At 46.6% G+C, this 26,880-nt stretch overlaps 1 protein-coding gene across 11 annotated transcripts in view; it reads right to left on the bottom strand.

The window, feature by feature from the left end:
* Positions 1–26,880, bottom strand: part of NEDD4L (NEDD4 like E3 ubiquitin protein ligase) — a 380,166-nt gene that overhangs the window by 84,474 nt on the left and 268,812 nt on the right. For all 11 annotated transcript variants that reach the window (XM_070361948.1, XM_070361949.1, XM_070361951.1 and 8 more), the window contains one exon: positions 5,534–5,584. In XM_070361948.1, the coding sequence (XP_070218049.1) occupies positions 5,534–5,584 (51 nt within the window). The remainder of the gene's footprint in view (positions 1–5,533; positions 5,585–26,880) is intronic.

Raw genomic sequence — 26,880 nt, 5'->3', positions numbered from 1 at the left:
GGCTAAAAGCACCCAAGCCTCAGACTGAGCCCCTCTGCCCCCCTGACTGCACCACAGATCAATGTTGGAGACCTCTGGTCTGATCAGCCTGCAGATCACTGTGCAAGTCACCGACCTCTGTGCGCCCAGGGGTCCCCACCCGTAAAATACAGGGAATGGACAAATGGTCTCTCAAGTCCCTCTAACCTCTATGATACTGAATTCTGTACACTTGAGACAGAACCATTACCCTGGTGCCAGCTGGAATTATAAGAGGGGTGTTTATCATTTGAGTCACCTTCCAGTACAGTTAAGATGACAAACAGTAGTGCTACCATCCCGACGCCGCCTCACTGCAGGAAAGCCATAAACTCAAGGCAGCCCTGGTTGCCTGGAGTGGCACCTGACTAATACAAGAGAAATTCGTGTTTTGAAACAGCTCTCTCTACCTCCGTGTGTTTTCCACAGATACAGAGATTTTGCATCTGGGAGGGGTGATGGGAAAGGGCTCACAGGACAGGGAAGACACTGATAGAAGAATCAAGACAAGTTTCAGAGGTGTAAATGGCAAACACCTGCCAGAAATGTCATTCTGTTGTTAATACAAGTCTTGGAGCTATTTTGGTCTCTAAGTAATTATTAAGGAGAAGTCATAAAATATTGTCTGAACTTTTGGGGAATGACACAAAGAATTTAATAAACATGTAAAAAATGATAGTGTTTCTTAAAAAAAAGGTCAGAATAGGATAGTTATAGCTAAGGTCACTTTTGGTGATGCACTGGAGAAATAAAATAGAGGAGCTTTGTTTCAGCTGCAGTACAGACATCAGGAGAGCACAGCCTCTACCTCCGCCACGTGCATCGTGCTGCCCAAGTCTCCCAGGCAACACACACGTCGTCATGGTCGCAGTGCCTCTGCTTAGTGAGTGCCATGGACAGCTAATGCCAGCTAGTGCCATGGACAGCGAAGACGCGCTTTCACAGAGCTGGATGGAAACCTAGCATCATCTACATGAATACTCTTGTTTTATAGGTGAGACAAACAAGAGTCCCATAAAGGATTACTAACTTATTAAGGTTACCAAGGCAACCTACCCATCTCCAGGCTCCGAGTCAACTATTCCTGAGAGATCTTTTAAAGCTTGACATTTGGAGACTTCTGTGAATAGGAATCTATGTTTTCTTAATTTTCAGATCCGCATAAAAGGTCAGACGACTAACCTCATTTACTCTCCCTGTTTCCTCTCTTTTACTCACTCCCAACCTCAACAGTGGGCTTCCCAGATGGTGCTAGTGGTAAAAAACCTGCCTGCCAATGCAGGAGATGCTGGTTGGATCCCTGGGTCTGGAAGATCTCCTGGAGGGAGCACGGCAACCCACTTCAGTGTTCTTGTCTGGAGAATGCCATGGGGGGAGGGGCTAAGGTCCACAGGGTTGCAAAGAACTGGACACAACTAAAGTGATTTAGCATGCATGCACACTCAATAGTAAGTAAAACGGAAAAAAAAAAATTAAAGATGAGTGGCATATTTGGAACAGAAGCCAAGGAAACAGAGGTCCCTACCATTTTAAATTCCCTGGGTCTATTTCCTATCCTTTTTTCCCCCCTTCCACAAGTAAAACTGGCAGAACTGGCCTGAGAGCCAAGAATGAAAATGACTGACAAGTCAAAATCATTTTCTCTCATCTGGAAGCATTTGATAAAGCACTGGGGAATTCATAATCAAAGGGGGGAAAGATGCTACTTTTCCTTCTCATTATGTCTCTTTACTCCTTCCTGTTTAAGGGCAAACATGGAGCCAACGCTAGCCTCCTGGGGCCACTGTGGTCACTGACGGGGGTACTGATGCTTTAACACGCAGAGTGCATCTTGGCTTCACACGGCCCTCCCGGCCTGGTCTCTCTGTTTCCAGGGGCCTCCTTTGCTTGTCTCCCTGGCAGGAGAACTGCAAGCCGGACCGTCCCAATGGTCCCCAAGGCCCAGCAGCACACACAGTTAATTATCTGGGGACCCAACAGTGGGCAATGGGCTGAGGAGCACTGCTGTGAATGCTCTGAGATGCTCAAGTGCATATAACTTGGCTCGTGTGTCTACAGATGGGTCTGCTCCTAAACCAGAATAAACTGGAAGTAGGCTTGCCCTGACCCTCTGGTCTTCCTGGTAGGCTTCTCGAGGTAGGGGAATTTACAGGTGTGAGTGAGGACAGCTTAGGAGAGACGTTCCTAAGGACTTAAGAGCACGGTTTTACACTGCAAATGCCAGTATCCACCAGCAGCTGTATTCAGGTAGGGGGAAAACTGAATCCTGACTGATAATTCTGGCTAGTGGTAAAGAATTCACTTGCCAGTGAGGAGATGAAAGAGACATGGGTTTGATCCCCAGATTGGGAAGATCCTTTGGAGGAGGCCATCATAACCCACTCCAGTATTCTTGCCTAGACTATCCCATGGACAGAGGAGCCTGGTTGGGGGCTACAGTCCATGGGGTTGCAAAGAGGTGGACACGACAGAAGCGATAGTACGCACATGTAAAACTTGGGTGTGAGAACTCCTCCACCCCCAGCTCTCTCCAACAGGCAGAATTACCAGCTCAGGAAAACGGAATTCAGAACCATACAGTTTTCACCTAAGTTGGGGGAATCTGGTCTGAAAGAGGGTGCCATATCGCCACATGTAGCTTCTAAATGTAAACTTTAATGACTTGAAATAAAATGATAAATTCCATTCTTTAGTCACATTAGCCACATTTCAAATGCTCGACTAACACGTGTTTATGGCGATGGTGGCCCTGCTGAGACACGTGAGGGAGGAACTTGCGTCACTGATTTTTCCTCAGAGATTAGAATCATGTCTATATCAGCAAACATCTGTGAAAGGAATAAATCCTCTATCAGGGAATGGGGCTGTCTGGAATTAATTAATAACCAGATGCCCAATCTGATTCCTCAGAGTCTGAGGAGGCCTAGGCAGCACCTCACTACCACAGGACTGCTCTGCACTACCATCCCTCATGACCAGTGAGACAACTTTCCTAAATTCTTTTACCTAAAATTTGATATTAAACATCACTGAATCCACAGGCCATATAGCCTTGACAGTGGTCAAGTAGCTATTAAGAAAAGAGAATCCATTATCTACCCACAAAATATATTCAAATGCTAGCATCCATTTCACATACTCACACCTGTGTTATCATACAACATTAACTGTGCAATTTCCCCATGAGGGTCCTACACAAAGGATCGAACATACACTTGAGAGCACCTCAAATCCTGGGGTCAAAGCCGTGTCCACTGAGAACACGCCGGCTGGGTTCCACTTCTGCTTAGAGGATGAAGACTGCACCTTCGCCTCTCCTTTTGCGTCCCGTGTGACCCATCCTGAGGACTGTCCTGGGCTCCACAAAGCCGGTCAGTCTTAAGGAGGAGACACGGTGCTCCAGGGCACACTCATCCTGGAGACCCGACACCGGTCTCCTTACTCAGCTGGCTCAGCTCACGCGCAAGGCCTCAGCCCTCTCTGAGCGCTCACTGCTCCACTCTTGAACCGGTGGGTTTCTATTCTGGCCTGGAGCCTTTCCTTCTCTGAAAGCTCACTCTTGCCTCCGCCCAACTCCAAAGGTAAAAACATTCTCTCTACTGACTTGTCTCTGAAGAGAAACACTCTTCTATCCTCTGAGAGCTCCCCTCAACCTTTCAAAACCAACCCATGCCTGTTCTCTCAAACAAGGAACTGCTGGAGCAGGTTGTTCAAAAATTCCAGCTGCACCTCTTAAGAGAATATCAGTACATAATTTGCCTTGACTATGATGTATGTGTGTGTTTTGATATTTATTTATTTGGCTGTACTGGGTCTTTCTTACGGCATGTGGGATCTAGTTCCCTGACCAGGGATTGAACCTGGGTGCCCTGCTTTGGGAGCATGGAGTCTTAGCCACTGGACCACCAGGAAAGTCCCTGTAATGCGGTTTCTACGTTAGGGAAACGGGTAGTTGGGGACACCCATGTGAGAAGCGGCCAACCAACCAACACTGTCTAAAAATGTGAGGTGATTACAGCTTCAGCCTGAAGAGCATGGACAGAAGACCCACTGATGTAGAAATACATGAACAATCTTTCTGCTCAAGGTGGAGACATCCCCACGCTCTCAGCAGGACCGTAAAAGGACAATCAGCGTTCTGAAGGCTCACGGAATCCGTCTTGTGCATATGACCACTTTCGTGGTATCTTGAAGCTTCAGGTTTTTATGCAGAAATAAACAAAGATATTCTAATGCCACTACTGCTGTTTCCAATCTTTGGGAAGGGAACGAGCTTCAAACCTTTCATCCCCAATAGCTCCGCTGAGTAAACAGGAGTAAAGTGCTTGCCGTCACAGTCCTTCACACCAGACCTCCAAGAGCTTCCTGGGTAAGACGGCCTTTCTTGGTCTCTAACAGAGGGTGAGAGCTGCAGCTTCAACACAGCGGCAGGCTCATACTAGGTGGTTTGGGCCACTTTAGTTTATAGACGATTTATGCTATTTGCTCACATTGAGCATTTTTTAATAATGTCCTTGGAAGGCAGAAACATTTGACTTAGTCTCTCTTAGTTGCTATTGTGGGGGATTCCTTGGTGGCTCAGATGGTAAAGAATCTGCTTGCAATGCAGGAGACCTAGGTTTGATCTCTGGGTTGGGAAGATTCCCCTGGAGAAGGGAATGGCTACCCAATCTCATATTCTTGCCTGGAGAATTCCATGGACAGAGGAGCCTGGCGGGCTCCAGTCCATGGGGTCTCAGAGAGTGAGACATGACTGGGCACAATGAGGAGGTGCTACTGAGCTTCATGATGCCCCGTGGCAGGGGGAAGAGAGCCGGAGCACGAGGCCATTTACCTTTCGCCAGGGAGGCCTGGGCCCCCATTCGATAGGTACTGGAACACGCGGGAGTCACCCTTCAGCTCAGTCACGGTCAACAGCCCCCGTCCTTTTGCTACACATTTGAGCAGAGGCTTACTAGCAACAGCACACGTGCTGACCCAGTATCGTTTCTGAAACCAGAGTCTTTGCAGCTGACAAGTTCACTTAGGACCAATAGCATCTTTTCTTTTGTCTCTGTGCCAACCGAGAAAGCCATAACCAAAGTCACGGAAACACAGTCTGTGCAGATGAAGTGCAGGAGAAACAGCATGTACAATTCCAGACAAAGGGAACACACACGTGATTAGAGCCGAAGGATGAACTTGAAAGCAAGGACATTCCAGTGACAAGGAGAAGGGGTTTGGCAGAAGCAGGCAGCTGTTTTGTATGACGTGACAAAGGAAGATGAGATAAGAAAGTAGCTGGCGACGCTGATAGGTACCTGTAGATGGTTCAAGGACACCTGTTTTTACAATTAAAGTGATCTCCTAGCCTCCTGAAAGGACCACCTTCTAGAAGGGGTCATGCTCACAGTATCTGTGTTTCATTTCAGCCTTCTCCACAGTGTGGAGGAAATACTGCCCTGAAAATACCCCGGAATTGCAGACAGAAACTGCTGTTCACTGCACGCGTTATAAAGCAGGCAACCGTTCTTACCGGGAGATGACTAAGGGGTATGTCCACCTGTCCCAGGAAGTCGTCCCGTGTCTGTTAAGAAGAGAGAAAATAATTAGTGTTTTCATCTATTGAGTGAGTGTCAACGTTCTAAAACGTGTTTCTTTACAAATAGAGAAAGGTCCAGGGCCTGACCTGGGAGAGTGGTGGGGATGGGTTGAAAGCAGAGGCCCAGGTGAGCCACAGATGGTTGTTGCCTTGGAGATGGGTGAGCCCAAGGCCTCACACACCTGATCTTCAGCTGGCAGACATCCTGCAGGGCATCGATCACCCAACAGACTGGAGACAGAGCCTGTCTTGGACTTGGGGAGCAGGCAGTCAGCCAGGGAAGGGATACCTGGGATTCCAGAGGGCCTGGGGGCACAGCTGGCCCAGTTTAAAGAGAAGTCGGTAAAGAAACGTTGGGGCCAATTTTCATGAATATTTGTAAAGTGTAATAAATCAAAGAGCTCCTTGAGAGCTGAGTCTTGGCAAAGAGTATAGAAGCCAGTTACTAATACATCTTGTACATTACTTATTAAAAAAATGGCCCTGAACTTTCAACCTAGTAATTACACTGCTTCACAATCTAAGTTCGTGGATTATCTACTGGTTATAATTTTGGACACATGGTACTTCTTCCTATCTACATCTACTGCACAGGCCTCAATGAAAATTTACATGGATAAGCTCACATGTGCCCTTTCAGACTCTGGGAGTCATGGTAAGTCTTAAAGTCAGGGTCAGGGGCCCTGGCCTGGACCCTGGGGTGTCCAACAGGCCATCGGACACAATGTCCTGCTTTAGGGGCATGTGTGTCACAGCCCCCGATACCCAGATGGGCCGCGATGTGAATCGGAAGAAACATGACGATGACGTCCGCCACCCTCGACAACCTTATCAAAAAAACCACAAAAACGCCCACATGCAAATGCCTATCATAGAAAGTTCTTCACAGACATCATCAGACTTGTCCCACTACCAGCTTGAGGAGGAGCCCAAGAGAATCCAGAGCTCCAAATTCCAAACTCTGGGCTCTTATTTTCAGTCTTTACTGTGAAATTTTCTAATTTATAAAATGAACTTTTCAAACGCACTTGAAAAAAATTCTCTTGCATTTAAAAAGTGGCAGCAGGTAAATGTGAACGAGATTTACTGCAATGATTTGCTCCATACTTAGAATGTCCTTTTAAGTAATTTAAAAAATCTGATTGACTAGAAAGCTGTCTATCTCCTCTAGATTACGTGAAGGGTAACGAAAGATCAACATCACCACTGGCTGAGTGTGCCAAAGCCTGAGAAGAGTCCCCACCCTTCTGATGAGGCTCTGTTTTCTTCTATTTCCTCAGATGCATCTGCCTCCGCCCACCATGCACAAGGCCGTGAGGTGCCAAAGATGTACCTCTTAACAAGCAACAGTCAGCACAGACATCTTCACTGTCCAGACAGTTAGGGAGCAGTCCTATTCTGAATGAGGCTGATTTAATTGTGTACGTCAGTTAATTCCACTAATAGCAACTCAGAGCTGTCTGCCTCCTGACTATAGACCGTGTGTCTACCTAATGAGAGTGATGAGGTTCTACGCTTGGCCCTCTCCTGGCCGGCTACTGGTGCTGGTGCTATGAGGGAAAAGGACTCGGGGAGGCCACCATCAGGAGGAGACAGTTTGATCCCAGAGCTCTGTTTCATAATCTGCTCTCTTTGGCTACCCTATCAATTGTTAACTTCAAGTACATTGTCACAAAAATTCACAAAACATCCACATGCCTGCACTGTTTTCCGAGGGAGATGTTAGACTTCTAAACCCATCAGATGAGCTCACCATCTGAACTAGAGGCAGGTGCTGGCCCCTAAGGGCTACAGTAGCAAAGCAGGTGCTGCATCAAGGGCACGCCAAATCCTCGGTGAGCAGCTGTAGTGGATGGGCACGATTATTATGCCCATTTTACAGATGGGGAACCCAGAGACCAGAGAAGTTCCTAGCTGGGTAGACTGGTTCCAGAGTCTGGGCTGTTAACCAATACTTTGTCCTGCATCTCGGTAACAGCAGGACAACTTGGCTGGGCACCAGCCTTGGGCTTCTCCATCAGGATGCTGGCTCTCAACAGTGTGGATGAGAAGGGACTTTGATGACAGCACAGTATATGAAGCTTTGGGGAGGATGGTTCTGCCTAAAATGCCCATCTGGCATGTTATCTTTAACAAAACCTCTTGTTCCAACTTGGCTCCATGCCTCAAAGGAGCAGTTTTATGGATCCCCATGGTACTCGCTGCAAAGCTAGATGGCTTCACTTGTACCTTAACAATCTTTCTCGTTACATTAAAAAATAAAAAGAAACGCAACAATTCCTATAACAGAAGACGACGAGGCAACCTCACCATTAAACACAAGGCTCTTATTTTCTGGTTTACATCAAGGGTAACGGTAATAAAATCATTTTAAAAATAAAATGGGGATCAAGTGTATAGAACAGCACATGGTCCAGAGGAATTGGCTTAAACAAGTGATTCACTGGGCACTGGAACATGCTGGTGAGATCCAGGTTTCAAAACACCCCACTATTGCCAGAGCCACAGACGCTTCAAGCAGCGTAGAGTATTTAGATTAGTAACACTAGGCCAGTGATAAACGCGCCTCCGGTATCACTACTGAGCAGTGCTAGGAGCGACCAGAGAGTCAAAATGCGCGGCCTCTGCGCCACAATGAGAAGCAGGGCCATTTCCAGGACACCAGGGCGTGCTGACACAGCAGGGCCCCCACCTGCGGGCCTTGGAGAGCCAAGGTTTGAGGTCATCACAACATCCTGAGGTCACCACTGCCACAAGATGACCTGCACCCATGTTATGAAAACACAATATTCAAATCATTTAAATAGTTCCCATTATAAAATGACTTCCACCAAGCATCATGTTAACCCTTGTTGTTATTTATTCAGTCGTGTCCAACTCTTTAGTGATCCCATGGACTGTAGCCCGCCAGGCTCCTCTGTCCATGGGATTTCCCAGGCAAGAATACTGGAGTGGGCTGCCATTTCCTTCTCCAAGGCATCTTCCCCACCCAGGGATTGAACGTGCATCTCCTGCATTGGCAGGTGGGTTCTTTACTGCTGAGCCACCTGGGAAGTTCCCCTGCCAACCCTGCTGCTGCTGCTGCTAAGTCGCTTCAGTCGTGTCTGACTCTGTGGACCCTGTAGACGGAAGTACAAAAACCGAAGTAGTATCCACTTCACACAGTGCACACTGGCATTTCTTGTGCTCATTTTAAAGTGGTAAATGCTGTCGATTTCAACCTCAATTACCTGTCATGCTGTTCCAGAGGCTGAAAATGTGCAGGCTGGAAACACAATTATAAATGTTCCCTTCTGACAAGCCATCAAATATTTTCCCAAGGTAATGACAACGCAAACTGGAGCCCTTGAGATGTGTCGCATAAGGGGAAACAAAAATCTATATACCATTACTAGAAAGGTGAGATATACCAGACACTATCTCAGAGTCTGTGCTCCAAATGATGATTAACTACATATAGGCCACTCTCCCCATGCCCCTTTAAAATAACTGTTCCTTTTTAAATAAGAACAGACAAGGGTCCGATGTCCATGGAGAGGTGTGTGGGACTGCCACTGGGCCCCGAAGCCTGGGGACCATCACAGCAGCTCCAGGGAAACCCCAATGCAGCCCTCAGATATTTCTTCTGGTGCATACTGGGCGGGAGCTCCCAGCCTTGAACTGGACACCAGGATTAGCTGTCCTCACAAAATAAATGAGCGTCAATTTCTCAAAGAAAACACCCATTCAAGAAACAACACAGACGGCTGGTCTTCAGGTTGGCACTGCACTTGAAGGATGTGATCTGAATCTTACTATGTACTGATGACCAGAGGTCACCATGCAAGCGCTAGGCTAGGGCTGTGCGTTTCACATCCAGGCTGCAGGGGAGCAGGGGGACTCTGTGGGGAGAAGAGCCTTGAAAGTGAGGGGTGCTGGCAGGAAAAGCTTGGGTCAGCAGGAAGGCTTTTCAGGAAAGGCTGTATCAGAAAGGACCGGTGATTCTCAGAAGGCAGAATGACCCGCAAGTAACATAGGAGCTATACGTGAAGGCAGTGTTTTTGTTTTTAATTGTGAGTTGCAATCGCACTAGTAATTCATAAGAAGCATCAGTGTAATGGAATAGAAAATATTAAGAGTCTCACAGGAAATATAAGTACTGTTTCAAGTAATCTGTTTCAGTTACATACATATATGAATGCATGTCCTAAATTGTTTTGTAAAATTCATTTATTATGCCCTGCCACAATCACAAGTTTGAAAGCTACTCAATATTGGCCAATGAAAACCATCCAGTGCTACCAATGTCACAGAAATCATTAAAGAGTGATAAGAAAACTATCCTGAGAATTTCTCAAGACAAATGCAAGAGAAGTAGAGAGGAACCAGGCATCAGCCGCAGAAAAGGAATTTAAGAGTAAAGACATGGAAAGATTGTTGTTTAGTTGCTAAGTCATGTCCAACTCTTTTGCGATCCCATAAACTATAGCCCCGCCAGGCTCCTCTGTTCATGGGATGTCCCAGGCAAGAATACTGGAGTGGGTTGCCACTTCCTTCTCCAGGGGACCTTTTCTGACCCAGGGATCCAACCTGAGTCTCCTGTCTTGACAGGCGTATTCTTTACCACTGAGCAACCAGGGAAGCCTTATGGAAAGATTAGATCTTCATATATTATAAATCAAGGTAAACCTCCCAGCTCTAAATAGCGAGACAGAAAAACAACCTTTGTTTTGCTGCTAAACCAGTAAACACTGCTTCCTGGTGAGGCACACAGCCCGACCAGACAGGGAAACAGGTTCTATTTTTAGAGTGACTTCTGAAGCATGTACTTTGAATTATTTAAATAATGAATGGCTTGGCAAACTTTTGCAAAAGCTTTTAGACAAAACGTCACAAACGTAGTGACTCTCAACAGTCTACTGTCTGCAGAGTCACCTGGAAGTGGAGATGTACTGAATTTTCGGTGCTGTCTCATTCCTCAAGGGAGCATGAGACGCCTTTGCCGTCACGTCCGAAAGGATGGAGGAATATCCTTTCTTACACATCCTCCATGCACTCCAGTGTCTGTCCTCTGAGAGCAGAGCTGCCGCAGTTTAGGAAAAGAGCATGAGTTTGGTTCCACCCACCCCACGCACCACACGGTCCAACATTTTACCACCTGGTGCCTCTGACTTCCAAGCCTTTCTGACTTTGAATTGTTTCAAAATACATGGTCAAAGTTACCTTAATCAAACAGCCAGGTGGCATTCCACCAAAAAAATAAATAAAAAGGTATACTGATGACAGCCCCTGAACACACGTGCTCTTACCAAAATCCACTCGACATGCACCAGAACACAAAATCCAAGCAAAAGGGATTTTTTTGCATACCGTTTTAACCCTACCAGCCTCTCTGCCATTTAGTTTTTAGAGGTCAGGGCTGAAACCTCCCATTCACTAAAACAGAACAGGGTGTGTCCTGGAGACGCCGGCTCTTATTTCTAACAACAAACAAGACCTCCCCATCAACAAGATGTCAGAGCAAACTCGCAGGACTTTTATAGGCTCCCGTAAACTCACGCTGGGTAGGCGAGCAGAACCAAACCTTGCTGGCTGGATGCATGGTCATGAGCACCTCTATTTTAAGGGACACACTGCTTGAAATTCAGAATTCAAGAAGAGAGGTGGGGAGAGAGCAAAGAACCATCCCGCTGGCAAAGACTACACCAGCTGAGCAGAAGGCCTGGCTTCAACGAGGAGCATGACCAGATCAAGGCAAACTGGGCTGAGAAGCCAGAGCCCTGGAGGCTCCGGGGCTCCCGGCTTCTCCAGGGGTGTCCTGCTTCAGATGGGCTTGACGTCTCCCCTCCCTCTGGGGGAGGGGTGGTGATGATGGAGGAAGCTCAAGGGCACAGGCCAGTCCTCCCCCCACTCCAAGGGTGAGCATCTTCCAGGCCAGGGTTCAGCTGAGGGCCACAGGAATTACAGCCTTCTGCCAAACCTGATACTATGAACTTACGATCCAATAAACTCTGGGAGTACAAACACTGGGGAAGAGACTTGGGAACCAGACGCATGAAATGTGAGCAGCTCTGCTGAGGTCACTTCAAGCAGGGGGTCACTCCACTGTGCCCGGCCTGAAAGGCACAGAGTTGGTGCCCTCACCACCTAAGGATGGAAGCTAATCGGCCCTGCGCTCGAGAAACGAAACAGGAGCCACACCTAGAACGCGAAAACTTGTTAAGTCCCGTTTGAGAAAAATAAACAGGTAGAATTAATTCTAAGGATGTATTTTTAGTTGACCCAAGATATTCAAAATATTATCATCTCAACACATAATCAACATAAAGACCATTAACGAAGACTTTGAAATCTGGCGTAGGTTTCTTGCCTACAGCACACCTCGCTCTGGACCATCTGGGTTTCAAGTGCTTTGTAGCCACCACATACGGCGGCCATGGCGACCACACCTCAGAGACACGAATGGACGGCAGCAGGGATGGGGGCAGGGCAGGGGGCCCGGAAGTGACCGATTCTATCCGGGGTCAAGGGCAGGCGTGACCTCACAAAGGAGGACATCTTCACGCGGGGTCAGAAGCAGGAGGCTGCCAAGGGGACAGATCGGGGTGGAAAGAGGATGCTGAAAAGCTGGATCTGGGGAGAGGCTCGGGGGCCTGAAGAGAAGATCAGGGTAAGGGGGGCCTAGGGGCGGAGGGGAGGTGACGTGGCCCCACGCGGTGATGGGGAGCACGGCACCCTGGGGCTAGAGGACACATGAGGACGTGAGGGAGGGAAAAACTGGCGAGGACTGCGTTTAGAAAGGTCCACGGCCAGCGGGAGGGCGAACTGACTGGAGGAGAGGACTCTGAGGGAGGTGTTCAGGAAGAGCTGAGTTGTTCAGATGAGACCAGGCGAGGGGCTGGACCACGTGGGGGTCCCAGGGTGGGGCTGCTGGTTCACAGCATCCCTCTCCCAGACCATCCTGGACAGCTTGGAGGCTGTTCACCGTGTGACCAGGGAGCAAGTACAGTGATCCCTGTGAGGTCCTGACCGCTGTGCCCGTGGGAGCCACTGTCACGGTCAGTATATGGCCACAGGGAGAGCAATGGCTGGGACGTGACGAAGGCAATCCTGGAAGTCAGTGGAGGCAAAGGCCAGGGATGGGGAGAGGCATGGCTGGGCTTGGGGGTGCCTCCCACCCAGGGCAGAAGGGCTGCCTATGGGGTGTGGGGGCATCAGCCCCACAGGGCCCCTCCAGCCCAGACGTGCTTGGTAACACAGGCTGCGGTCTACAGGTGTGTGTCATTTCAAAGAAGGGAGGTGGCCACGGCCAGACACCCCTCCACGGCCTGGGGCCTGGCCTGGTGCTCTCTCACATGTGCCTCAGAGCTGCCCAGCTGCACAACAGCTTCCCACCAACGGCCCTGACAGGTTCCTATAAGGCTAACTGATCTCTGTCAAAAATGCCCCTGAAGAAAATCTTGGGCATCACTGTCATTCCTTGTGAAAGGAATGGTAAATTTGCTGAATAAAGTATCAATTTTTAATGACTATGACCTGCTGCGATAAGATAAACATTCACATATATTCTACCTGTTACAGAGCAAACTGACCTGACATTAAACTTCAAAGTTAAAAGGAAAATGTGTCACTGGGTTCATTTAATGACACGATACTGTTTCACTTTGCGCTTCTGATCTGATCATGCAAAGCTGTTTTCATTTCTCAAGATTTCAGGATATAGTGATTCTTCGCAGGGTAAGGGTCTCATTCCTTCTCTGGAGAAGTTTAAAAATCAGTTTTTCTGCAAGCAATTTTAACGACAGATTAAATGCATAAAGAACAAGAGAAAGTAAAGATAATTCTGGATTCTGTACTTTATCTGTGAACTTAGCTACCAATAAACTGATTTAATTATCTGATTCACAGGTACCTTCAGTAACCAGGATGCAGGGTAAAAGAATGGTCAAGTGATAGAAGAAAGTGGGCCTAGGGACACCATGGGTTCAATGCCGTTTCTATAGTTTGATTTCATTAACAAGTTTACTGGTCAAAGGTCTTCCTCATACTTGGAGGCATTTGGAACCAGCAGTCTGTCTCCTTGCTTGGCCGACAGTAGTTTGGCCTATGGAATATTGTCCTCAAGCAAAAACAGATCACATGGAACATAAGTGCAGTGTGGTATCTTTCTTGGAATTTTAATGAGTGATGACTCTGAAATGGAGATAAACAGGCTTACACAGGACACTGACTGACTCCCCTGGAGCTCTGGCATCCCAGGTAGTCCTGATGAGTCTCTTTCTGCATTGGCTGCATTTTGGCTGAAAGCCCGTCTCTGGCCAATGGACTCCATCAAAGACTGCCTGGGGGAGAGTTCCCAGTACTCTGGGAACTTCAAGACTGCAGAGTTCCCAGTACTCTGGGAACTTCAAGACTGCAGAGAATAATAAGCTTACATGCAGCTCATCAATCATGTGTCAGAAACTGTTTCTGGCAGGTTGAGAAACCTGCCCCAGGTCACTGATCTAGTAGAGTAGCAGCCAGAAGGTGAACCCAGGCAGGCTGGCTGCGGGGTCCATGCAGCACAGGGCTAACCTCACACTCCATGCAGGCTTCCCCACCCCCAGAAGGCCTCAGTTTGATGTGTTGCAGACCCCAACTCCAAACCCTCTCAGCTTACATTTGCCAGATACAGTCCCTGCAATCTGTAAACTCCCAAGGAACATACTCTACGAACAGTCATGTTCATATTCTTATATGCATTCTTCTCTCTTTACCTGTATTTTAAAATGAAAGTGAAATGAGTAAACTATAGGTTTGAAAGAGAAATGGCAAGGAGCTGACTACTACTCCTCATTCTTTTACTGATCCCTTCCCTCTGCCCCAAAGCTGATCTCTTCAGACTGCAGCAGGCAGACTCCTGAAGATAAACGAAGACTTTGCGGGGGACCCAGGAGGGGACAGTTTTAGAGAAATCATTTTCTCAACCCCTCCAAATGGCCTTTTCCCTACACTCTGCTGCTGCTGCTGCTAAGTCGCTTCAGTCGTGTCCAGCTGTGTGCGACCCCATAGACGGCAGCCCACCAGGCTCCCTCATCCCTGGGATTCTCCAGGCAAGAATACTGGAGTGGGTTGCCATTTCCTTCTCCAATGGAGGAAAGTGAAAAGTGAAAGTGAAGTCGCTTAGTCGTGTCCGACTCTTAGCGACCCCATGAACTGCAGCCTACCAGGCTCCTCCGTCCATGGGATTTTCCAGGCAAGAGTACTGGAGTGGGGTGCCATTCCCTACACTCAATCTGCCTGAAAAGAGCCTCTGTCTCCTGCTGCCTTGCCCTTCCTAAATCTCAACTCCCTTCTCCTGCTTTCCAAAGAGAGGTGTGCTTCTCACCCTTCCTAATCCCACCAGGGCGCAATTTGCTGGGTATAAAAACCTCTGAAACCAAAACGAAGGACAGTTTGAAAAGGCACAGCTCCCAAGCTGAGGGCACAGGAGAGAGACCCCTACCTTCCCTGGAAGAGGGGCCCACAGAATGACAATGCCTTGCACGTTTACAATCCATCCGACTAATTCTCTTGTTTAAGAGATGAAATCAGATGTTTAAGTGACAGGTAATAAGCCTGATATGGCTGGCTCAGGTTTAGCAATAAGCTCTGATTTGGTTAATTCAATTTTATGGCAGCTATTTTCCATAAAAAGAGCTGGGTCTGTGATCACAAGATGAGGAAACCAAAATACTGGATATGTTATGAAATATATTTAAAGCTCGCACACAATACTTCATATACTAAAAATTACATCTTTTGCAACTACTTGACTAATAACTTATTGAGTTACTGATAAATAATAGATGTCATCTTAAAACATGTGTGAGAAACAGTTCTTCAGAATTATTTATTAAGGTTTACTGAGCAAAAAACGTTTGGCGACTAGACTTTAAAGCATACAGTTGATTATAAAGTCAGGCCATTAACTAGGTGGTTATTTAAAAAGTTTCCCTCATTAAGTATCTAAAGCTCATTAAGTATCTAAGTATCTAAAGCTTCCTCCTTCAGGGCGCAGGAATGCAGCCATAAAAACAAAAAGCTTCTCCTTTGCACACTACACTGTTGAGAACAATAGCCTGGAGAGGAAACCTTCAAAGCTTTGTGAAAAAATGAAGCAAATATTTACTTGTACCTTTACATTATACCATTTAATATAAGGAATTGGAAGGATGAGGAGAAATGTCCATTTAAGATCCCAGTAGGTGTGAATTTAAGACCAGAGAGGGGTCCCCTCTTCTCCTCGTTATAACCTGGAAGGACATCCTGGAAAGCAAGGCCTAACGCCACCTCCTCCTCCTGGTCGTCTCTTCAGGACAGAGTACTAGCCACAGTACCTGAGTGAAGCCCCCCTGAGCAGAAGGAGTGCAGTTGACCAGGGGCTCCTGGCCTGGTTGGACGTTACCATCTCCTGGGAGGCTCCTGAATCCCTGCTCCCCAGGCCTCACCTGAGACAACTGCATTTCGAGCAGAGGCCCCAACCCAGGTGAGTTTTAAAAGCTCTCAGCTCACGCTTATTTGAGGCCTGGGCTGACAACCGGTGAGTAAATCTCTTGGTTCTCCTTCTTCTCAAAAGAGCAACTGTGATTCCCTTGACACTGGTAGAATTACACTGATTAGCAAACTGATAATAAATGCAGTCTCCCTTCCTTTGTGCCTCTGTTGTGCTCCCAGATGAGAACCAGCTGGATTGATTTACACATGCCTGGGCCCGGAATGTGGGTGAGATGGGGTGGGGGTGGGTTTCTGGCCGCCCCTGGATGGAACCCTCTGCTGATAGGGCTGGGAGAGTAACAGGAGCAAGACCCACAGGTGCTCGGACAAAGCACAGAGGTCTCGCTGGTCAGGGCCAAGGGCTATCTGCTCGGCATTCTAATGCTGGGGCTAAAAAGACAAGTCCCATTTCAAAACAGAATTGGAGAAAGTGATCTGGGATCCCTCCTTTTGGGAGGGACCTCAAAAGTCATTTACTGAAAAATATCTGAGACTCACCTCTCTGTCCATCCCTCAAGTGGCTGCTCACCCGGCCTGGTTTTGAACATCATCAGGGATTAGAAGCTCACTGGGTTGGCTGAAGACTTCGGACCCATATATACCTAATGTCCCATGTCTATCTAGAAACTGCTGAATAGCCACAGGCAAGTTTCTTAACAACAAAGGTCGATTTTCTCATCTGTAAACCATGGATAGTAATGACTGTATTTTGCATAGTCACTGGGTATTAGATGGGACAATTAGATTCAATAACCTAGGACTTTTCACCCTCAGCATCGCTGGCATTTGGAGCTATATAATACTTTGTTGGGGAGGGGAGTGTCTCTATTCTATGCATTACAGGGTTTCAGAAACACCTGGCTTTACCCACAACATCCGTAATACACAAAAGCAACCCCAGCCCCCGAGTCATGACCATCGGAAATGACTCCACAAACGGTCATGTCTTGGGGTGGGGGTGGATGGCACAAGTGCCCCCGGTTGAGAACCGGTGTGCAAGTCCACTTCCCTCCCCTGTACTCATTCCGCAGGCGCTCACGGTATCTTTTGGGTAATTCTGTAGGAAGGTTCTTATGATCTGGTATTCATTTTTCAACTCCTCCCTTTTGAAGCAACAGGGAAAAAAGAAGTTTAACTTTCTATACCAAGAAAGTGGCAAAGCTGAGATCTGAACACGAGTTTTCTCTGACTTCAGTACTTTCCTTTGTTTCGACATGGCACTTCTTAGGGGCCAGCTAACTCTGGACATGGGGATGGGATGGCTTCATCATTTATTTGAAGAAAAGTTCCATCCTCATCAGTTCTAGCTGATTTCCCTCTCCTCCCTCCCTCCAACCCAAGGAATTTCAAATGACAGATCTGCTAGCAAAGCTTCATGCACAGGACTATTTCCAAATTAATGGGTAAAGCAGAGAGACAGGCAGAGGTCACTGTGTGGCTGCCAGGAAAATCCCCAGGAAGCAGAGATTGAAGGCTGAGCTCCTTGCCTGAGTGAGCTGTGCTTAAGATCAACAGCAGGAGCTACGCCGTTAACAGGAAGGAACTGAAGCTCTGGGCCAGAAATGTTTCCAGACAAGGGAGCATGTTGTAAAGAGCCCAAACTCAGAGCACCCAGTGGGGCTGGCGTCCAAGCCAGGAAGGCCCAGAAACACGGTGGGGGGAGAGTGTGCGCGTACCTTAGGTTAAAAACCACAGGGGAGAAAGATGCCCCCAACACGCCCTTCAATGTCACATCAAAAGTCTGGATCCCTCAGACCACGAAAGGCAGAAGCAGCATCCTGGGCGCCAGGCCTTCAGTCTACTGATGCCTCACAACACAAGGGAAGCCTGGAGGAAGGCTGTGACTTTCCTAAGAATCACGAGGGATGAACACTCAAGGGCTCGCCACGCCGTGCCAGAAGTGGACACACACCCACGTCATTTGTAAAACCCACTAGCCCCGGAGCCAGGAAGAGACTAGCGAGGCTGCTCATGCTGATTTAAGTGTTTACTTAAAATCTGCCCTCTGTAGGGCTTCCCTGGTAGTCCAGTGGCTAAGACCCGTGCTCCCAACGCAGAGGACCCGGGTCTGATCCCTGGTCAGGGGAATAGATCCCGCATGCCAACGAAGATCAAAGATCCTGAGTGCTGCAACTAAGACCTGGCACAGCCAAATAAATAAATATTCTAAAAGTAATGAATTCTGAACCCTACACGCCTCTCCTGCTCCACCTTACCCCGGCCCTGAAACCCACCTTGTTGCACTGTAGGCCCTGCACCGACAGCTCAAAGGAAGTGTGCGTGCGTGCATGCTAAGCTGCCCAGTCATGTCCGACTCTTTGTGACCCTAACCCTATGGATGGTAGTCCGCTAGGCTCTGTCCATGGGACTCTCCAGGCAAAGGTACTGAAGTGAATTGCCATGCCCTCCTTCTGGGATCTTCCTGAAAAAGGGATCAAACTCGAGTGTCTTGTGTCTCCTGCAATGGCAGGGGGGTTCTTTACCACAAGCACCATCTGGGAAGCCCAGGGAGGTACCACTTTGAGAAGCACACAGCTTCGATGCACAGGTTTTAAACTACGGGCGTGGTGCACCAGGGAAAAGAACCCTCAGGGCCCAGGGCCGGCTCCTCGGGAACTAGCGTGACCTCGGGCTCTAAGCTCTCCCTGGACCAGTTTTCTCATCTAGACAATGGGTGATGACCACTTGTTAATTCCTGCTTCATAAACCATCACACACTTCCGATGTCAGTGTGTGTGGAAGGCTTGTGCGGGTTATTATAGAATGGGCTTAAACTGCCTTATATTTTGACAGTTGAGAAATGGGAGGAGTTTGGGGGGGATTCCCTGCCAATAATCAGCCAATGATAAACAAATGGCTATTTTTAGAAACTCGTCTGGTCTCCAGTCAAAAAACTTGCATTTCAAAGAGCTCAGCACAGACAGTCTGAGAAACCCCGTTCCATCCGAAGGGGAGTACAGAGGAAAGAGCTTTAAAAATACAATGGACTGTGGTAAAGCTAATTATCCCTTAAAAAATAAACACATGAAAAAGAAATGTAATGTCAAGGACTGAAGGAAAGCTAAATAAGAATTAAAAAGTTTAGTCTAAGCTTAGAAATGGATTTTTTTTTAATATAAAGATGATCTGCAGTGAGGCTATTCATCAACTTATAAAGAAGTCATAGAGAAGAGTCTGTTTATGTGTGTTGGTTGTTCAGAACATTAAACCCATAATCCTAAAGAAAACTATCATCAACAGTAATCCCTAGACTACACAACGAAGGCTCAGGACATCTATGAAATAACTGCAGCAAGAAGCAACACTAACCCCCTTCCGTTATCCTCTGATGCCACCCCCAGCTTCTCAGCCAACACCTCCCACTAGCTGGGGCCACGAGGGGCCAGGATGAGCCCCTACTGACATCACCACCCTGCCACCTTTCCAAATGCACACCGCTGGGCACTTCGCTAAGTCTCCTGCAGGGACTGGCAGGGCAAGGGTTAACGACTCTCACAGAAGAGGTGGTCATCTTAAATGTTAATGAGAACTCTGCATATTACCCACCATGGTAGTTCCATGGCTTATTTTAATAGGAGTTACGATTTTCCCACAAAGATCTTTCAGTGAAACTGAGGTTGAAGGAATGCTCCTGCTTTCCGCTTGGGATCTGCAGATACCAGCTTGGAAAGCACAGGCATCCCATCAGCAGTTGCAGGGACCCTGGCAAAACTGTTGAGCAGTGCTCTCTCTCTGACCTTGAGTGAGCTCCTTAACTATCAGCGTGAAACGCCATGTGCAAAACTAGCAGCACGCTGAATGAACGAGATGCCTGACAAGTGCGTTAGATCACTGTTACTCTACAGGGTACCTCCCTCCCCAGAAAGAGGCGTGGATTGGAGAGTGTCTACGAGCTGGTCTATGTGTTCACAGCCATAAACTGTACGGAGGTATATAAAAAAAAGGCACATAAAAATATAGCTACATTCCCATGTAATTCCTAACCTTCTCATGGGTCAAAGCTTTGGATTTCATCAAAATTAAACATCCAGTGACTGCATTCCTGGGCTAAAACATTAATTACTGGAACATGGAAGTAGGTATCAATCTATAGGAATGGCCCCAGGAACTGAATACTCTCAGGTAACCAGATATAAAGTAAACACTTAAATGAGCTTTAAACTGGCATGCTTTTATCTGTTCTCTCATTGAGTTTTCCCACATAGCTAAAAGGAAGAAGTAAAGGAGTTACCTGGGGCCCTAACTTACCATGGAATCTTAGATTCCATGGAGAATTCTTAGATTTCTGTGTCTTATCACCTCCATTATAAAATACAGTAATTCTAAGCTTCTTAAATGTGTACAGTTCCCAGAACTTAAGAGATAAACTAACTGTACCTGTTTCTCTTGCCCTTCGTGTCAATTTTGGACACAAATATTAACTCAGAAATTTCAACAGCAGTCTGTAAATCAAGCAATATGTACCACTTTTTAAATCTGAAACTGAAAGAAAAACCTAGAACAGGAGACAGGGTGGTGTACTGCCCAACTCTACTCCCTGGATCACACTTAATCACAGTGGAGCCTCTCACACACAGCAGAGTCCGGAATACACTGGAATCCAATCGTATTTACTAAACCGAGTGGAGCAGGGGCTGTTTTGATTACCATGTGCAAAGCATGACTTCCACAGACCGCCTAGCTTTCTCCTCCTTCTGGGAAGCCGCTGAGGATCAGACCCTGTGTACAGCAGTACTGAGAGAGGGGGCAGTGGCTCTGTCTGACTTTCATTCTGCTCCCAGCCTGTACCATATTTTGATGGTGAATGGATGCAGTTACTTAAGTTTCCTCATCAGCAAAGCGGAAGATGACAACAGCAACACTGAGCGGTGGCGTGAGAACGCACAATAACTTTCATACCGAAAGAACCAGGAGAGCATTAGATGTGCCAGGGCCATCAGATGGGAGGGAGTATTAAACTGAATATATTTCTCAGGCACAAAGTGCAGCAAACACTTCTACTCTACTGAGGCTGAGGGTAGTAACCCTCCTGGATGTCTGCATGACACAATTCATCTGAAGCAACAAACCAACAATTACAATTAGTATGTATGGGACACTTACCCTGGGCCCAGCACATTCTAAGTGCTTCACGTCACTTATCTCCCTCAGTCCTCCTGACAAGCACGCTATGGGCATGCAGACCGAAGCCCGGGAAAGGCTAAGCAGTCTGTGCAAGGTCAGAGGGCCGGCAAGGAGCCCAGGTGTGAGCTCTCACCCAGCATGCACGCTCTCTGAAGAGTCACGGTATAACCGAGTCTTATGTCCTTTCGCTTTTCGCAGGATAAAAAGTCTTCTTTCTTAGCCCAGTGCTAGCTCACCCTCACCCATTCCTTCAGGAGCTAGTCTGTGGATTATGCGTCAGAGCATAAGGGGACCACAATTACATGTTGAGAATAAATTACAAAGCTGAACCTTGCTTTGGATGCCATTCTGAGAAAAACTGAGAAGAGTTACCCATGACTCTTAAAACCGTATGAAGGCCAGAGGTCTTTTCTAAACTCTCCACCACCCTCATCCCAATCCATCTCTAAGACAGGCCAGCAGCATAGGGGAGGAGATGGCTTTTCTAAGCAATGCATTTATGACCTATGTATAACCTGATGATATCTGTCTCAGGCCTTATCTGTAAAAGCTGTCCATGTTTTTCCCTACCTATCCAGAGAAAACAATCGGGGGCATTTCAAAGTCACAGTAATGGAGATTAGCTTCAAAGTGAAATTTTCCAAAGGAAACCAACAAATCCCATTTATACAAAGGCACTGAAAAATGTTTTTGATTCATTAGTGCACACTATTCCATTTCTCTTTTTAGGCAGGCCTTACAAATAGCTGTGACAAGAAGAGAAGCGAAAAGCAAAGGAGACAAGGAAAGATATAAACATCTGAATGCAGAGTTCCAAAGAATAGCAAGAAGAGATAAGAAAGCCTTCTTCAGCGATCAGTGCAAAGAAATAGAGGAAAACAACAGAATGGGAAAGACTAGGGATCTCTTCAAGAAAATCAGAGATACCAAAGGAACATTTCATGCAAAGATGAGCTCGATAAAGGACAGAAATGGTATGGACCTAGCAGAAGCAGAAGATATTAAGAAGAGATGGCAAGAATACACAGAAGAACCGTACAAAAAAGAGCTTCACGACCCAGATAATCACGATGGTGTGATCACTGACCTAGAGCCAGACATCCTGGAATGTGAAGTCAAGTGGGCCTTAGAAAGCATCACTATGAACAAAGCTAGTGGAGGTGATGGAATTCAGTTGAGCTATTCCAAATCCTGAAAGATGATGCTGTGAAAGTGCTGCACTCAATATGCCAGCAAATTTGGAAAACTCAGCAGTGGCCACAGGACTGGAAAAGGTCAGTTTTCATTCCAATCCCAAAGAAAGGCAATGCCAAAGAATGCTCAAACTACTACACAATTGCACGCATCTCACACGCTAGTAAAGTAATGCTCAAAATTCTCAGATTTGTTGTTCAAACCAAGCCAGGCTTCAGCAATATGTGAACCGTGAACTTCCAGATGTTCAAGCTGGTTTTAGAAAAGGCAGAGGAACCAGAGATCAAATTGCCAACATCTGCTGGATCACCAAAAAAGCAAGAGAGTTCCAGAAAAACATCTATTTCTGCTTTATTGACTATGCCAAAGCCTTTGACTGTGTGGATCACAATAAACTGTGGAAAATTCTTCAAGAGATGGGAATACCAGACCTGCCTCTTGAGAAATTTGTATTCAGGTCAGGAAACAACAGTTAGAACTGGACATGGAACAACAGACTAGTTCCAAATAGGAAAAGGAGTTTGTCAAGGCTGTATACTGTCACCCTGCTTATTTAACTTATATGCAGAGTACATCATGAGAAACGCTGGACTGGAAGAAACACAAGCTGGAATCAAGATTGCTGGGAGAAATATCAATCACCTCAAATATGCAGATGACACCACCCTTATGGCAGAAAGTGAAGAGGAACTCAAAAGCCTCTTGATCAAAGTGAAAGTATAGAGTGAAAAAGTTGGCTTAAAGCTCAACATTCAGAAAACGAAGATCATGGCATCCGGTCCCACCACTTCATGGGAAATAGATGGGGACACAGTGGAAACAGTGTCAGACTTTATTTTTCTGGGCTCCAAAATCACTGTGGATGGTGACTGCAGCCATGAAATTAAAAGACGCTTACTCCTTGGAAGGAAAGTTATGACCAACCTAGATAGCATATTCAAAAGCAGAGACATTACTTTGCCAACAAAGGTCCATCTAGTCAAGGCTATGGTTTTCCCAGTGGTCATGTATGGATGTGAGAGTTGGACTGTGAAGAAGGCTGAGCGCTGAAGAATTGATGCTTTTGGACTGTGGTGTTGGAGAAGACTCTTGAGAGTCCCTTGGACTGCAAGGAGATCCAACCAGTCCATTCTGAAGGAGATCAGCCCTGGGATTTCTTTGGAAGGATTGATGCTAAAGCTGAAACTCCAGTACTTTGGCCATCTCATGCGAAGAGTTGACTCATTGGAAAAGACTCTGATGCTGGGAGGGATTGGGGGCAGGAGGAGAAGGGGACGACAGAGGATGAGATGGCTGGATGGCATCACTGACTCAATGGACGTGAGTCTGAGTGAACTCCGGGAGTTGGTGATGGACAGGAAGGCCTGGCGTGTTGCGATTCATGGGGTTGCAAAGAGTTGGACACGACTGAGCGACTGATCTGATCTGATCTGTGCCCAAAACAAAACAAAACAAAAACACCTTGGTATCTTGCAGTCAAGAAATCTAACAGCTTTTCGTATCAGTCCATGACACTCTCCCTGTGAAGGGGACAGAAGATGGCTCATGGACAAAAGCTCTGATGTGGCGCCTTTCCCAGTCATTTGCTGTGCTGGGTGCGCACGCTGTGTGAGCAATTAGCATCTCCGCGTGGGAGGAATCTTTTCATTCTTAAAATTCAGGTAAGAACTTTAAGAGAATCATCAACTCCGGGATGACTGTTGTTCAAACCAAGATGGGCCCTGCCACATGCCTTGGTCAGCCTGATCGTGCACAGAGGGGGTGCACGTGTGCATGTACATTATGGTTTAGCAGCAATAATATATGCACACCTTGTGGAGACGTGATTAAAGATAATGGTTATGACTGTATTCCACTGTCGTCGTTAACTGTGATGGCTACTCAATCCCCAGTCGAGGTACAAGTCAATCCTAGACATAGGCTGCAAAGGAGCTATTTGTTGATTTAATTTTGATTTTTACTGGAAAAAACACACTACACTGCAATTTAAGAAGCCCAGGAAACAAAAGAATGAGAAGATGTTGTCATATAAAATGAAATTCAGAAGCTTGGTTGATATCCAAGGTGAAACAGTATCTCAAGAAAGGTCGCATTTGTCATCATGTCCTTGTCAGAAGGGACCAGGCAGGACAGTATTTGATTACTTAGGGTGGTTGCTAATCAGGGCCAATAAACCCACCCAGCCCACAGACGTTTGTTTTTTTTTTTGGAAAGGAAAAAAGGGGAGAGAGAAGGAAAAGATAAATTTTAAGGCCATGTTCTAAGCACTTTATATGTATTATCTCATTTCAGTTCAGTTGCTCAGTCGTGTCCGACTCTTTGTGACCCCATGAACCGCAGCATGCCAGGCCTCCCTGTCTATCACCAACTCCTGGAGTCCACCCAAACCCATGACCATTGAGTTTGTGATGCCATCCAACCATCTCATCCTCTGTCGTCCCCTTCTCCTCCCACCTTCAATCTTTCCCAGCATCAGGGTCTTTTCAAATGAATCAGCTCTTTGCATCAGGTGGCCAAAGTATTGGAGTTTCAGCTTCAACATCCGTCCTTCCAATGAACACCCACGACTGATTTCCTTTAGGATGGACTGGTTGGATCTCCTTGCAGTCCCAGGGACTATCAAGAGTCTTCTCCAACACCAGAGTTCAGAAGCATCAATTCTTTGGTGCTCAGCTTTCTTCACAGTCCAACTTTCACATCCATACATGACTACTGGAAAAACCATAGCCTTGACTATCCAGACCTTTGTTGACAAAGTAATGTCTTTACTTTTCAATATGCTATCTAGGTTGGTCATAACTTTCCTTCCAAGAAGTAAGCGTCTTTTAATTTCACAGCTGCAGTCACCATCTGCAGTGACTTTGGAGCCCCCTAAAATAAAGTCAGCCACTGTTTCCAGTGATTCCCCATCTATTTCCCATGAAGTGATGGGACCAGATGACATGATGTTAGTTTTCTGAATGTTGAGCTTTAAGCCAACTTTTTCACTCTCCTCTTTCACTTTCATCAAGAGGCTCTTTAGTTCTTCTTCACTTTCAGCCATAAGGGTGGTATCATCTGCATATCTGAGGTTATTGATATTTCTCCTGGCAATCTTGATTCCAGCTTGTGCTTCTTCCAGCCCAGCGTTTCTCATGACTTTCTCATTATCTCATTTAACCATCCTAATAACCCGGAGGGAGGTACCATTATTAGCCCCCTTTTGAAGATGTGAGAATTGTGCTTTAGAAAAAATTCAGTGACCTGCTCACACCATCCAGTCAGCACAGCCAGGATCTAAATGGTGATGGACCCAGGATTTAAACTCGGACTTGTCTCATCTTTTCATGTTGTCTCTGTGAATCTACTGAAGACAACCAGGGTCCTGGAGTAAAACTCAACAGCAGACAACCCTGGACTCTTATCAAAATCATGCACTGCAACTCAGAGACATGTAGTTTCTCTTAAAGTATATACAGAAAAGATCATCATTTTTTAAAGGGATATTATCATGGTTTTCACTGAGATATGTGACACTCATGTAAATTCCAAGTTCCCCAAGTGATAGAACCTAATATTGTAATAGATGGATTCTACTGTAAACTTACATTTCTTAAATTTTCTTATTCTGTATCACTGGTCTACAGAAGTGATTGTGCTTGCTGACACAGAGGAAAATTCAAGAAACTGAATTGCTATTTTACTGGAGAAAGATACTGAAGAATAGACACTCGCAGCGTCAAAGTCCAATAGGAAAGAAGATGACATCCAAGAAGGCATTCCTGCAAGAGGCAGCTTTTGGGAAAAGACCTGGAGGTGGCGGAAAACAACGCAATGGGGAACAGCTATGTGGTGAGTGGACACGGTCGTCTGAGTCTCCCCGGGTCAAGCGCTCACGCTCACAGAGCCATCCTCACCCAGCACACAGGCAAGGGCTCGAGCAACCACTGTCGGTACCACCCCTGGCTCTTGGGATCTAATATGACCCTTTTCTCAGGACTCATTTTACATGCACGTCTTCCCTTCCAGCAAAATCACAAACAATCCCAGGGCAGACACAGTTTTATATATCTGTCTCCCACTGTGCCTAGGCAACACGTGGTGCATTTTCAATAACCACTTGATTTAATTTCAAGAATAGAACGACTCCTGTAGGACAGAATCTGAAGCCTTTGGCTCTCTCTGAAAGCCATCCCGGGTATTGAAAATGGGGTACAGGAAGCTGAATAATGATCCACAAAGACATCAGGTCCTAATTCCTGGAACTGGTAGATATCAGCTTATCTAAAAAATGGTTTTTGCAGATGTGACTAAATTAGGGATCTTGAGACAGATTATCCTGGATTATACAAGTGGGCACTAAATGAAATTGTAGGTGTCCTTATAGGAGGAGCAGGGTTCCCTGGTGGCTCAGAGGGTAAAGAATCTGCCTGCAATACAGGAGACCGGGGTTCGATTCCTGGGCTGGGAAGATCCCCTGGAGGAGAGAA

This window comes from Bos mutus, chromosome 24 (assembly GCF_027580195.1).
Source record: "Bos mutus isolate GX-2022 chromosome 24, NWIPB_WYAK_1.1, whole genome shotgun sequence".
In the NCBI taxonomy this organism is placed as follows: Eukaryota; Metazoa; Chordata; class Mammalia; order Artiodactyla; family Bovidae; genus Bos; species Bos mutus.
The sequence above is the reverse complement of the archived record's forward strand: the minus strand, read 5'-3'. Positions and strand labels throughout refer to the sequence as shown.